At 37.3% G+C, this 15,658-nt stretch overlaps 1 protein-coding gene across 1 annotated transcript; it reads left to right on the top strand.

Annotated features, from left to right (window-relative positions):
* The first annotated feature begins 1,158 nt into the window (after positions 1–1,158).
* LOC130749841 (uncharacterized) lies at positions 1,159–3,305 on the top strand. Its single transcript, XM_057603205.1, has 2 exons — positions 1,159–2,231; positions 2,754–3,305. Exons 1-2 carry the CDS (start codon positions 1,283–1,285, stop codon positions 3,065–3,067), a joined length of 1,263 nt encoding a protein of 420 aa, XP_057459188.1. The 5' UTR covers positions 1,159–1,282; the 3' UTR covers positions 3,068–3,305.
* Positions 3,306–15,658: the final 12,353 nt, after the last annotated feature.

The following is a 15,658-nucleotide window of genomic DNA, read 5'->3' as shown; positions in this document are numbered from 1 at the left end:
ATCATACTATTAAAAAACCAGCACGAGTTGGGTCCCCCCAAGCCTACATAGGAGTCAAATAAGTCGGTGAAGTTCTTACAAAGGAATAGTATTAGTTATAGAATGGTGGACCACATTGACATTGTTATCTCCGACCTCAAAAGTCAGCAACTTCGGCAGCACTTTGTTTCAAAATGGCATAACAACATTGACACCTTTCACCCTCAAAGGACTTGGACTCACTCAAACCACAACCAGAAGAAGAGAACTAAATGAAATGATCATACTTCTCTTTTGTATTTCCTTTTATTTTAACTTAATTACACTATTGCACCCTAAAATTTCACAATTGCGTGTTTTTAATCAATCATACCTTGAGAAAAAGTCAGAAACTGAGAACTACGCTGGATGGATTTTGTAAACAGATTGGACGGTTGACAAGTGTTTTCGTGCATTTTTATCACAATTTTAATGTTGAAAGTGAAAATTGTCATAAATTCTCATTAGTATTGAAAAAAAATTATGATCTACATCAACTTTTTTTGTTAATTATTGGATGATAAGTTAACAACATATAGACCAATTTTATTCAATTTTAAGAGTAAGTGGTCTTAATTTGAGCCGTCAAAATTATAGGGACTAAAATCACATATTTAAAATACTATAGGACCAAGAGTGTAACATTTAATATTACTATTCAAGTTACTTTTTCATAACATATTAACCTTTTATTAGAAGATGATAATGGAAGGCAAACAAGAGAATTGATTTTAATAAGTACAAATTCTTCCCAAAATAAAAAGTACAAATTTCTTTGGAAGCACACATAGATATGAGTCACGAAGATAATAAACTAAACTATAAGGTATGTGTAACGACTGCTCACCTTGTCTATTAATTATGAGATTGATGGTTTAATCATTGCTTAAAGAATTGAGCATATTTCATGATCACACATTTATTATTTACCGCCAACACTCGCGTTGAGAGAATTAGTTATTACCCTTTTCTAAATAAAAAATAATGAACCAAAAAGGTCAATGTTTTTTTGTCAAATAATGTACCCTTTCGTACACCCTATATTTGCAAATAGCATCCGTCTAGTGTGAACTCAATGACAAGTTCTTACTGTCACCCACCCCCTATATTCTAAACTCATTGATAATGACACCCTTTACATTCCACACCTTTTCTACCTCTCCCTTTCATTCTCTGTTTTTCAACCATCACAGTGACCATTGTGTTTCCTACATTGCAAGTTCCACTTCTTTTCAGTGTCAGTTTCAATTGCAGCCTCATCATCATGGCTAAACCAGAAAATTCAAAATCTGGGTGCTTCTCTGGTTTTCTTCGAGTGCTTCTTTGTGCTGGAAGTGAAACTAGTCCTCCAGTGTATCCATCAGAACATGCTGATGAACCAGAAGTAGAGCATCAAACCAAAGATAGGAAACCTGTTCATGCTGCAACTACCCCTGGAGTGGTGGCAAGGTTGATGGGGTTGGATTCACTTCCAAGCACCAAATGGGTAGTGAAAGGAGCCACCCCAGATTTAGTTCCACGAAGCAGGTCAGTAAATTTTGTTGATTACTTGCTGGAGTTTGATCCAAACCATCTCAACAACCATCGCCGTGTGAAAACCTCATCATCATTCCGAGAAGTTCCTGCATTGGTTCAGAGACAACAAAAATGTGATATTTTTGTGCTTGAGAGTGATTACAATGCGAGTAAAGTTCAAGAAGAACGATATAATCAAGTGGAATCAAGGGAAGAGACAGGGGAGTTGAAACAGAGGAGGAAACAGGGGAAAAAACAGGGGAGTAAACAGGGGAGTAAGAGCAAGATCAAAGAAACTGCTGTGAGAGAGAGGGTGAGTGTGAAGAAGGAGAGGAATAATCAAGGGAAGAGCAAGAAAATTTCCAAATTGAAGAATGAACCGAGAAGGGTTCCTTCTTCCAAGCAAAGCTCAAAGGTTCGAAATCACAATGAAGCTAGAGATTTTTCTCATGTTTCCTCTAGCTCCAAGAGCTGTTCTTGTAGATTCAATGGTGATTGTTCAAGCTCAGGTTCTACTTCTAGCTCTTTGTTGCTGAAGAGGAACAATAAAGGGTATGTGGAACCAAAAATCAGAAACAACATGAGAAATCAGCAGTCACCAAAGAAGGTAGAAGCAGAACACAGCTCAGAAAATCTGAGTCCTGTTTCAGTTCTTGATATCAATGACTACCCTTTCCTCTATGGAGCTGAATTTCTAGGTTTGTTCACTCAACCTCTTATGTTTATTTTCATTGTTAAATTCTTAAAACTTGTTAGCAATGGTTGAGTTTTTAGTGCAATGTTGATTTTGGTTTTCCAGTTTTACTGATTTGTTATCAAACAATCCTCTGCTAATTTATGAAGGAAAAAGTCCCAAACCTTAAGAGTGTGTTTGGGTTCTGGTTGGAAACATTAGAATCAATTTTCTAAAATTAACTCAGTATGAAAATACTGATGTTTCTGAGTCATTTTGGAGAATTAATTTAATATACAAAATCAATTAAGGTAGAACCTAAAGTAGCTTTTGCCTCGAACATGATCAATCATGAGATTTTACAACTGACTTTCTCAACTTCAATAAAAATCAGTTTTATTTATTTATTTATAAATGTATCATATATAAATTCCCCTACTTTCAACTTACTCTTACTAAAATCGATTATGCATTCTTCACATCCTGTCTCACAATTTCAACTTATCTTGAGCTTCACTTTAATTAAATACATGCTTATTTGCTGCAGATGGCACAAGCACCATAGCTTCTTCAAAGCCAAAGTGGAAATCTTCATTATTGTTGCCACTGTTCCTGGAAGATGGAGTTGAAGAGAGAAAGAACAATGATAAATGTTTAGCCTACACAGATTCCAACAGCGAAGCAGAGTATTTCTCAGAATTGATGATGAAGGTTTGCACTTTGGTAGAAAAGGATATTAGGGAGTCAGATTGCACATTGAAGACAGAAAACTTTGAGGCAATATGTTTGGAGTTTGAGCACAAAATTTTCGACCATTTATTATACGAGGTGGTCAATGAAATTGTGGAACTTTCTTGTTGAGAATTTTGTGATCTTGGTCTGTAAAGTTTAAATAGACAGAGGTAATATTTTCTGCATGATGAACATAACTAAACTTCCGGAGGGGCATGAAGCGTCCCATTTTACTAGACTTAGAATAAGAAACTAAAAAATAATGTTTAGGATTTTGTCATCTTGATCTAGTTTTTCATTGTCATATTCAGTTAGCAAAGTAAGTAGTTCTTTAAATACATATTGAATTGACCTGAAGTTACATTCATTCTGATTCAAGATTACATTTGTTTATCTTTAAGACACATTTTCAATGTACATTCACACAAATTTCAAGACATAAAAACCAGTGAAACTAAGTGTGTATTTGAACAGATGTCCACCCAGCGTGAATGTCCGTTCACTCAATTCTGCTCAGTAGTTCATTTGAGAAAATGTGCAATTAAGATAATTTCTTATCATAGTTTATGTCACTGCAAAGCTGTTATTTATAGGTGCTTGACGTGATATTTTAAGTTAGATTAAGATGTGATATCTAAATGGGTTGGTTTAATAATAAATATTCATATACCGGTTAAAATTTTAAATATGTTCTATCGTAGTAGTGCAACATTCCATGATAAGGGATGAGAGATTTGTTTGTTATGTTTTCTGAAATATGTTCATTCAACAATCATGATCATTTTACGCGCATCTCCATCACAGTCATTCATTTCCACCACTCGTCCATTTTTCATTAAAAATGAATTTCATGAGATAACATTAATTAACAAGTAAAGTAAAATCTAAAGTTATAGTATTTACCTTGAATAACTTGATAATGTAAATTAACAAAAAAAAAAAAATCAATGTATGACAGAATTGACCTTATTTATAACATCTTTTCCTAAAAAAGCTTATTTGATGTTTTGTGAAGTGACAAACTTTGATTCAAAGATTAATTGGGATATCACATTGTTTTATGTAAATCCGTGTTCTTTTGCAATGCTACAAATTATCTGGTACTGATTAAGAAGGTTCTGTTCTAATAAAAACAAAATGAAAATTCTAGCTAATTATTTAGGTTATTTTGAGGGGGAAAGAAATTGAAAGGTTAAAAAAAATATAATTCAAAGTTCAACTTTTGACATCTAGAAGAGAAGCCAAAAAACCAAATGTCCATCAGTATTTTCAATAGTTTGATTCAAAAAACAATTTGGTGAAACTTGTTGACGCTGAAACAATCCAGTCTAATCAATTAATCATTTAATTTGGTTAAAACTGAGGAAATTCCCTCCATGCTTGGAGCTTGGACTTCTTTGAACAAATTGCAAACACAATGGGAACATTAATCTCCCTTGATATAGTGATACATAAATGAAGAGAACATTCGATTTCACAAGATTGTTGATAAGCTCTCCTACTCTTTTCACCGGTGAAAAAATCATAAGGTAGGTTTCATGGAATTCCTGTTGAAAGGGACTTAAAAAACTAATTCAAACATTAATTTTTTATGAATAATGAAAAAACTTGTGCATTAGCTAGGCTAATATATATAACTTCTACTAATATAAGAAAAAAAATGATAGAGCAATTAGAATTATAAATGACTTTTTTTTGTCCTTTTGTTGACAATGAACCTCTAAATTCTGATGAAGTTTTGGATGATAAATGTTAGAAACTAGCTATGGAGGAAAAAGAAGAGCAAAACTTGCAGTGCATAAGAATTTTTGACAATTTTCTAATTAAGGGGATATTATAAATAAAGTGATTTATTTAGAAAATAAAAGTTACAAAAATGAGTGGTCATAATGTGTGATCAAGGGCCATTAATCGGGTGGTATTTCAAGATGGCTTGCTGTAACGCCCCAATTTCTCAATCAGGGATCACATTAGTAACCTAACAAATATGAGGACTAACTCGGGTTTTCTTTTTCTTTTTTCAAAGGTGATTTTTTCGAAAACAAAGGCTCATCATCACCCAAGCAATGACCCGAGATGTTCCTAGGTAAGCTGGTCGGGCACAATGCCTCATTGAAAACCCTTCTTTCCTTATACAAGAACAACCCGAGTCCTTACTTGAACTCAAATGAGGTTTTTCGATAATATTTTCAAATATTTTCCAAACGATTCAATTATCCGTTAATTTCAAAATCCGTTGATTACTTTTATCTTTATCAACTTTCAAAATTTAAATCCATATAATCGTTTGATTTTCAAAACTCTTATGATTAATGATATTCCAAAAATAAATCATCATTTATCGCGTAATAACAATACCCGAAATAATAGCTAAGATAAAAACCGCTAGCGTATTATTCAAAAAATAATAATGAAACTTGACGATATAAAGATAACAACTATTTCAAAACGTTGCTTCGCAAGCCTTCCTTCTTCGCCGCTCCTAAGCCTCGTCGCCCAACTCTTCTTGTCGTCAAGAAAATCAGACCTCACCACTTAACGACTTGTCTACTAAAGCGTTAAGCGCCCACATAAACAAGTAGCAAACATTAAGGGTTAGCTCCGAAAAATAAATAAATAACCAAAACTCGAATTCAAAATCAAGATAAGATATCCAATTTTGAATTCGAATCTCAAGACAAGATAACAACTTTAAAATTCGTCTTAAGATAACTAACAAGAAGATAACAACATTAAAATTTCTATCTCTATCACTTAGCAACAAACTTCACATAAGTTCAAAATTTAATGAGTAACAACCTTATCAAATTAAAACCTTATCTTCAAAATTTAAGATACTAACAACATGTCTTCATTTTAAAACAAAACAACAGCATATCTTCTATTTTAAAATAAGATATCAGAATACAACTAATAAGATTAAGGTCTATCCCCTTAATCAAACAACCAACAACAAGATTAAGGTTCACCCCCTCAATCTAACAAACAACCCACAAGTTAATTCCATAATTAGTACATAACTTCCACTCCCCAAACACGCAATTAACCTCCATAATTTCTCAACGAAACAACATATTCATTTTTTCGCCCAACAACAATTCAACAAATGTACGCATGATATTTATACAAAGAAACAACAAAAACCAAAACAATTAATCAATCAATTCAACGCCTTGAACACCTTCACTTCACATATCATGCAAGAAAATAAAAACCATGCAAACTCACGCACTAATTAAGAAGCTACCCTTACCTTGTCCTAAAATAAGAAGCAAAGTAATAGCACGGTTCTTCCAACGGAGTTCATTTTTTTTTATGAATAAAAGATGAACACAAGGAACTTCAATCCTCTTGCTCCAAGCTTTCCATTCACCACCAATAGAGATGATGAACTCACACCCGCCAAGGGAAGAAAACAAAATTTGAGTCTTCCAAAGAAAGAAGAAAACTCAAAGAGAGAAGAGAAAGAAAGCTTTGAGGGCAATGCTTCCTCAAAGAGAGAATTTGAGAGTGAGTAGAGACTTATGGATGAAAAGAAAAAAAGTGTCAAGCCTCCTTATATACTACTCAGGATGCCCTCAAAATACCCAAAACGTCATAAAAAACTTTACCCCTAGACTTGGACTCCAAATTTCCTTCAACACATGTGACTAAATTAATTAAAACCCAACTCAATTAGTATATATATATATATAAAATTATATATACGTGTTTATATTAATCTCTTTTTTTCTATTTTTTAAATACTTATATATATATACGTGTATGTATATATATAAATTAGTTTCTTTTTAATTTTTTTATACTTAATATATATATATATATATATATAATCATATGAGAAAGGTGTTGTTATGTGAGAAAATAAGAATAAATCATGACCGTTAGATTTAATCATGAATGGATAAGATTAAAACATGAAGTCATGTGACATTTTAAAAAAGTCACATGACATTTTTAAGTGGTCATGTGAGCATTAAATTGTTTTAATCTTAACCATTCATTATTAAATCTAATGGTCATGATTTATTCTTTTTTTCTCACATAACAACACCGTTCTCATATTATACTTCATATATATATATATATATAATCATGATTAGACTTTATGTCAAAATAACAACCAACCTTTTACCAAAAAAAAGACAAAATAACACAAGATAAGATAACGCATCTAAAATAGGAAAAACCAAATATCTATATCTCTTCTAATTCAAAATCATACTTAGTTAGAGTCTGAGCAATGATATCTGATTTCCGCCCCTTTCAGCGTATGGCTTACGAAGTATACGATCTTCTGCTCGCCATCCACCTCTTGCAAGATCACCGAGTTGATCGCATTATCGCCAACTGAGAAGTATAAGTGGAGTGGGAGCCCTTGGATTGGCTTCGACAATATGGGGGGAGCGGACAAGAGTTCCTTCAATCGATTAAAAGCCTCCTCGCACTCAGGAGTGTAATCAAATGTTGTGTTTTTCTTGAGGCATTTGAAGAACGGAGTGGACTTATCGCCTGAGTGAGGAAGGAATCTTGAAAGGGCTGCAATCCGTCTTGTTAGGCGCTGGACTTCGTTCGCGTTCCCTAGACTTTTCATCCGTTGTATCGCCCTGCATTTGTCAAGGTTAATCTCATAAAGCCCAGAAATTTCCCCCCTGAATCCCGAAGGAGCACTTCTCTGGGTTAAGCCTCAAGTTGTGTTTACAGAGCTCGCCGAAAGCTTCTGACAAGTCCTCATAATGATTCACCCCCAGCACTGATTTCACAATCATATCATCCACGTAGACTTCCATATTCCTCCCGACCTGGTTAGCGAAGACCCGGTCCATTAACCTCTGATAGGTTGCTCTTGCGTTCTTTAGCCCAAACGACATGGTCTGATAGTAGTAGTTTACCCTGGCGATCATAAACGCAGTTTTATCTTCATCTGATGGGTGGATTCGAATTTGATGGTAGCCTAAGTAAGCATCCATCAAACTTAACAACTTGTTGCCCGATGCCCTGTCGACCATCTTGTCCATGCTCGGTAACGGGTAAGAATCCTTTGGGCATGCTTTATTCAGATCCGTGTAATCCACGCACATTCGCCACTTGTCATTGGCTTTCTTCACCATCATCACATTCGCCAGCCACGTGGGATACTTGATTTCATGGATAAACTCAGCAGCCAACAACTTGTTCACCTCCTGCTACACGACCTTCTCCTTTTCGTCGCCCATCCAACGACGCAGTTGGGAGACTGACTTAATTCCCGGGTTCAACGCCAAAATATGGCAAATGAAGTTTGGGTCTATCCCCGACATGTCTTTATGACTCCAAGAAAAAAGGTTCAGGTTATCCCCCAACAATTTTCCTAACCGTGTCTCTTGTTCCTCGGTGAACCTTGTCTCAATCTTCAAGACTATCGTCAAACTTCAATTCCTTAGTTTCTTCGATCGGCGTTGGCCTGTTCAAGCGCCCCTCACCCCTTTGGTCGATATTCTCTTTGGGGGCTTCAATCTCGTGGCACCTGTGACCGGTCGAGGCATTCTTTTTCCCATACAAGTCCAGGGAATTGTTGTATCATTCCCTAGCCCGTCTTTGGTCTACCTTAATTCTTCCGATCATACCATTGGGTAACGGGTATTTAATCGCCAAATGAGCTGTCAAGATTAAAGCACACATTTTGTTCATGGTGTTCCGCCCGATGATCATTTTGCAAGACCCCACCACTTGCAGGACCAGGTATCTCACCCTCAACACCTTAGCATTCTCATTTTCGCCAAAACTTGTGTCTAAATCAAGGAACCCACGCACCCAAACTTGTAAACCTGAGAACCCCACGAAAGTTCCTGTGTAAGGAGTCAAATCATTGTCCATCAAACCGAGCTGGTCGAATGCATCACGATAGATGATGTCCACCGAGCTGCCCTGATCCAAGAACACACGCCTGATGTAAAAATTATTGATCTGAAGCAGGACCACAATTGAGTCATCCAAGTGAGGCCTGATCCCAGCAAAGTCTTCCGTTGAGATAATGATATCAAGGTGTTTGAAACCAAAAGGATTCTTCTGAACAGAGTTCACCGCCCTAACATGTCGTTTCCTCACCGCCCCCAAACCCTCCGGCTATCGTGTTAATGGCTTCGGTTGGCGGTTCCAACTCTTGATCGAATATTTCTCCAACTCCTTTCCATGAGATCGCCATGGTTTCCTGTCTCTTTGATGGGGCCTGATGGCGATCACTTCAGACATAGTGTCTCAAGCGTCCTGCCTTAACCAACTTCTCAATCCCTTTTCCCAAGGCGTGACAGTCATTGGTTTCATGGCCTACTGCACAGTGGTATTGACACCATTTGGTCGCGTCAACTTCTCTCGGCGGGCGTTTGGGAAACTCTGGTTCGCCAATCATGAGCATAGCCTTTATTTCACGGAAGATGTCCGCCAGGTTAGTTTTGAGTACCACGTTCGCCTCTGTTTGCCAGCTGGAACCTCGTTGCTCCCCGTGACGACGTCGCTCCACGTTTTCCCGCCACCATAGTGGCACCAATTGCTCCTTGGTCGGCTTTGCCACCGACTTTCCCTTCGCCTCCTGTCCCCTACTACTCTTTCCCTTCTCACCACCATACCTCTGCGTCCTAGGTTGTTTCGCTGGGACTCCATCCTTCTCCCCTTCCGCACGCTTACGCTTGAATGCATTGTCTTCTTAATCCAAAATATACACGCTCGCTCGGGCTCGAACTTCCGTCATGGATCGGGCTGGCTTCCTACTTAGCTTGCTATTAAACGAGCCTGGCAGTAATCCATTATTGAATGCCCGCGCTGAAGCGCGCGGTTAAGATTCCTCTATTTTTACGGATGTTGCACTGAAACGCGCCACGTACTGCTTCAAGGTTTCGCTCTCTAATTGGCAAACGTTATACATATCATCAATCGTCACTTGCCTGATCTTGCTAGCGGAGAACTGGATCAAAAGCTTCGATGATAATTCACGGAAATTGGTGATAGAACTGCGATACAAAGTCGTAAGCCACGCCATCGTCGTGCTCTTGAACGTCGAGGGGAACATTCTGCACTTGACCTTGTTCAATGCCGCGCTGATCACCATTTTCGTATTGAAGTAGAGATGATGATCCTTCGGATCGGTCTTCCCGCTGTAAGACTCCAAAACGAGATTATTCTTATTGTCCGGAATGGAAACTTCTCTCACCTCCGCCGAGAAAGGCTCAAACTCAGCGACTGTTGCCTCCTCACGAATTCCTTCGTCCTGTTGCTCGAGGTGAAAGAAATTGAGCTGCGCCTGCAGATGTTCATTCTGTCGTTGAATCTCGGCAACACTACGAGCCACTTGTTGCCAATCTCTTTGTGTGACCGTCATCCGAGGTGACGACAACAAAACCGGCGCCTGCGTTTGAGTTTCCTACAACGAAGTTGATGGAGGCGGCGGTGGAGGTGTCAGAGAAGGTGGAGGAGGTGGAGAAACCGGCTGCTCTAGCCGCACCTCCTCACGTTGTCCCTGTTCCGATCAAATGCGTCGTCATCGACCACGAGTTTGCATTAGAGATCACCTAAAGAACACTGAGAATCAAGGAATTCTTCAGAAATCAAAGAATTCGATGGCGATGGAAACTTGATGACCAGGATATAGTCTTGTTTTTAGGGTCATTTCTTTGCTTCTTTTGAGTCTTTTTGTTGAGTCTCATGTAGTGTTTCATGCATTCTCATGCATTTTCATCTTTATTTGTGTTTTTGCTTCATTTAGGTAATTTCATAGTTTTATGAGGACTTTAGTTGTATTTTAGGTTAGTTTAAGAGGTTATTGAAAGTTCCACTTGTTTTGAGGGCCTTTGTGCAAAACTGACCTTTAAGTTTCTAGATATTTTCCAAGCTCGTTCATCAAGGTTTCAGGTTGAATCAGCTGAAGAAAGAAGGTCAAGAGGCTTGGAGAATTGAAGGGAGGCTTAAAGAAGAGTAAATAGGAAGATTAAAAGGTTTTCCAGCGTGCATAGAGCGCCTAGGCGTGCTCCATTGGCGCCTAGGCGTGCTTAATTGGCGCCTAGACACCAATTACCTTCCAGAAGCCACTTTTTCACTTTGAATTGGCGCTCATGCATGCTTTATTGGCGCCTGAGCGCCCAGACTCGTTTTTTTGCCTATAAATAAGGCTTTGGTCATTTTCTTTGAACACCAGTTATTCATTCCATTTTTACATAAGTTTAGAAGGAGAAGAACATCTAGGAGAGTGAGAGAAGGCTTCCAAGCTTGTAATTCAGGTTCTTAGGGCTAATCTCTCTTCTTATGCTTTGGTTTTCATGTAAGACTTTTTGTGTTTAAGTTATAATCTTTAGTTCTTTCTCACGTGATCTTCTTATTTCCTTGAATCCCATTTTCTGAATATCAATCTCAGCATGTATGCATGCTTGCTTTATGCTTTTCTATAATCGGAACGGAAGTTTGTTATAAATTAGGGAACCGATTTGGGATTACCCCTTCTATGCTTGCTACTAGGAATAGAGGAAGGGTTGGGGTTTGTTGGCCAGAACTTTATAATCTTTATGCTTCATACAAATGTTTAAGTACACAAGGAATTGGGCTTATCTTTTGATTTGAAAGAATTATCTATGCGATGCATCGATAGATGGTCGATTAGGCTAGAACAAGAAGTAGAAGTCCATGAGTTCATGTGCTTAGAATGATGTGCTTAATTTGGCTAGTTGAGCAAGGATCCAAAGCATGTTCTTTTCTAAGTTTATGTTTATTTTCCCTTTTTAGTACTTCAACATTTCATCATCTCAATAAAACAAACCTTCATACTCAAGGCTTAAACCGAATTTAGTCACTCACAATCCTTGTGGTTCGATATTTAAAACCGGGTAGATTCGTACACTTGCGGATTTACCAACAAAACTTCTTTCAGCCGTGCAATCAATCCACGTGATCAGGGAATAGAAAATTTAACGATCCCACACAGACGGCGCCAAATTTTCTTGCCATGAACATTGAGAGGGGGTATAACCCCTAGAGTAGAGAGATTGCACTTAGAGTGACAAAGTTAGAGAGAGAAAATAACTGAATTTGTTGTGTGTATTTAGCAAATGAGCCAAAAAGTCCCTTACAAATGATAACCGCTCTTTATTTATCGGGTCGGAGCTGGGCCTGATGTGTGTAACTGCCTCTGTTGGGCCTCGCTGAGGAGGCCCAATCCGCAGGCTGGGCGACCGCTGCTTTGCGGACAACCCTGGGCGTAGGCCCTCTAGGGGCTCGCCCAGTCCAATCTATTAAAGCTATGTTTGATATGACACTTATGCTAACTTAAAGCTTATTTGGCTAGCTTAAAACTTATTTGGCTAGCTGAAAAACTCCTTAAAAATGTTCGGTAAAAGAGCTTATTTAAGTAGCTTAAAGCTTTTTAATAAGCTTCTAGCTGAGCTTTAAGCTATAAGTTACCTCAAGTATCTTACTTAAAGCTTATTGAATTTACTCTATTTTTTATCATTATCATTTGGCTTAATAGCATTTTTCGTCCCTCACTTATCACGATTTGACAACTTTAGTTCCTTAAGGAATTTATTAGCCTATAACGTCCCTCATGTTTACTAACTGTTGCAGTTTTGGTTTTTTGTCAACTTTCGTCCCATATTTAACAGTTTTTAATTAAAAAATAAATTAAAAATAAGGCTTGAATGCAGTTTTTTTTTTGAAAATGAAATGTATATTATTAATATAAGCACTTGAGCCAATAGCAACTCAAGGCGAGAACCAAGTACAAACTGAACTGAACTCGAACGACCTAAGAACAAGCTGGTCTGAACAAAATAAACCCACCACCATCCCACAAAATGACATTAAATGAAATCCCAAGAAAGAGCCTCATTAAACAAAATGGCTTGAATGCAGTTTATGTTATCTAATTAATAATTTTATGGTTTCTATCAAAAACGGTAAAATTTGGATGGAAGTTGACCGAAAACCAAAACTACAACAATGAGTAAACGTGAGAGACGTTGTATGCTAATAAATTTCTGAAGGGACCATAACTGACAAATCGCGATAAGTGAGAGACCAAAAATGCTATTAAGCCTTATCATTTTATTAATATCCCATCATTACCCTTTTATATTTATAAAAATCTCAAATTCAATGTTGACGGTAGGACGAATAGGTGCTCAGGCAACAACAACGTTAGTGGTGTCAATGAGCTTGGGGGTTAGTTTCGTGTTCGAAACTGAGGTAAACACAATTTTGAAGGTATGAAAAACGTTAGAAAGGGGGGGTTTGAATAACGTTTTCAAAATAAAGCTTCCACCTTAAAGATTTTGACAAATCTTTCGAGACCTTAAGTGCTAAAGATAAGAGATAGAAAAGCACACAAGGATTTTATCCTGGTTCACTTGATAAATCACTCAAGCTAATCCAGTCCACCCGTTAAGGTGATTTCTTCCTTCTTAGAATGAAGGCAATCCACTAATTAGGTAAGAGTTACAACTGCAGTTGAAACCTACAAGTGACTAACAATTACACTGACTTAGCTCACACTAAGATTCACTCTCTTAGTCTTCTCTAGGATCCGATCAACCTTGATCTCCTAAAGGAACTAAACAAACTGCTTAATCAAAGAATGTTTACAAGAGATTTGCATCTAAAAAGCTAATAGTAAACACAATGAATTTTAGATGAAAGAATGCTTGAAGATTTTTGAATATAGCTTGTGCTTATGTAGATTCTTCCAACCGCATCTTTCAATCTTCAGCCTCTATATATACTCCAAGGATTAGGGTTTGAACGCTGCATGGAAATGCTACCGTTGGAGGGAAGTTCTGGAAATTCCAGCTTCTGCTGTGTCTGAGACTGTTAGGTAGGTCGTCAGGATAGTACTGTTGCTTTTGTACTTTGAAAGTGACTTGACCTTTAGACCTAGGAGACTTCTGATCAGGGGAATGCTTCATGTTGGAACTTGTGAAGCCGGTTGATCAGAGTCAGAGGGAAAGCACAGATCCTCTGACCGTTGTATCTTCTGATTCTGAACTCAGAGGGAAGTACATGGTCTTCAGAGTTTCTTGCTTCTGGACATCAGAGTTTCCACTATTCAGCTTCTGGATCTTCAGAGTCTTCTACACCATCAGAACATCTGAGCCTTCAGTGTTTCTTGGTTGTCAGAACTTCTGGATCTTCAGAGCTTCTAGTGACTGAGTCCACATCAGATTTTGTGTAGCTTCAGAACTTCTGAAGCTTTTTCACTGTTCATATTGAACATGGTCAATGCGAAAGCGTTGCTTGGGTCACTCTTTATGCACAGTGCTTCTGATTTGTGTAGGATTGAATTGATGTCAGAGCCTGTAAATAGCACACTCAGAAAAACACGTTAGAGTACCATAATTGTTCATATCAAAAGGTTACTTGTAATCATCAAAACATAGAGTTGTACTACTAGATCAAAACTTGATCTTACAAATTTACCATGCCCTTCTTTTATGTAACAAAACATGTTCAGAAACCCATGAGAAAGTTTGGGTTGGGGGTTGTCTAAATGACCCAAGAGAAAGTTTGGGTTGAATAACCCATCATCCAATCACATTGGAGATAAGTGAGTTGGAAATAAATTAATAAATAAAATATAGAAGTTCCAACTCACTTATCTTCAATATGATTGGATGATGGGTTATTTAACTCAAACTTTCTCATGGGTCATTTAGACAACCCCTCATAAACATTATTATTGGAGCGATTCATCTCTTGTTGTGGGTTGGGAAAATAAGAAAGAAAACCGTTTGTGGAAGTTGCTTAATGTGCATGCTAAATCACATGGATTTGTTGGTGCTGTAAGTTAATTGTTTGGAAATTAGGCATATTTACATGGAAGGTAACATAATACATGTTTATCTTGCCAAAAGGAGTTGTGATGACTTCCTTCACCGTTACGATACTTTTCTTTTTACAAATATAGCGTCTTTTTAAAACCTATTTACCATTATAGTGTAGCTTTAGTTTTAATTACCTAACTAGTATAAACGTCACTCTAAGCGGAAACCTTGTCTCTCCATCTTACGTCACTAAATCCTTTCATATTATATATCAGAATTTTGTGATGAATTTTTCACTGTCACTAAGAAAGAAAGTAAAAAAAAGGTGCCCCATTGTTAGTGGTGATTTTTGTAAAAAAGAGAGTAGGTATCCCCACTTAGAGTGGGTTTATACTAGTTAGGGAATAAAAAAAGGCTACACTACAATAGTAAATAAGTTTCAAATTAAAAATTTATGATATTAGTTAGGACCAAATAACTAAGGAATCCTAACCCCTTCCACTCGGACCAATATATTATTGGTCACTCTAAGAATATATGATCTAGTAAAAAAATATGGCAGGCCCTTTGCACTCTCTTAGTCTTCTCAAGGATCTAACCAACCTTGGTCTCCTTAAGGAAAAACAAACAACTGTTTGAGAGTTTGGGTTTACAAAGAATTGCTTCTCAGAAAGCTAAAGTAAACACAATAAGAACAGTTTGAAGAAAGATTACTAAGAGAATATTTGAATATTGCTTAAGCTTGAACAAAGTTTCTTAGGCGGCATCTTTCATTTTCAGCCTCTTTATATACTCCAAGGATTAGGGTTTAGACGTTGCATGGAATGCTACTGTTGGAGGGCAGATCTGGGATTTCCAGGTTCTGCAGTGGCTGAACACGTTAGGTAAGGTCGTTAGGAATAGTACAGTTGCTTTTGTACTTGGATAACGACTTGACCTTTAA

This window comes from Lotus japonicus, chromosome 3, assembly GCF_012489685.1.
Source record: "Lotus japonicus ecotype B-129 chromosome 3, LjGifu_v1.2".
NCBI classification, from domain to species: Eukaryota; Viridiplantae; Streptophyta; class Magnoliopsida; order Fabales; family Fabaceae; genus Lotus; species Lotus japonicus.
Note: the sequence above shows the minus strand (reverse complement) of the source record. Positions and strands in the feature narration are given on the sequence as shown.

Excerpts from the sequence above, each read along its gene's own strand:
- LOC130749841 (XM_057603205.1), top strand. The coding sequence starts at position 1,283 with ATGGCTAAACCAGAAAATTCAAAATCTGGGTGCTTCTCTGGTTTTCTT. Across the intron at positions 2,232-2,753 it reads CTATGGAGCTGAATTTCTAG|ATGGCACAAGCACCATAGCT; the intron begins GTTTGTTCACTC and ends TATTTGCTGCAG.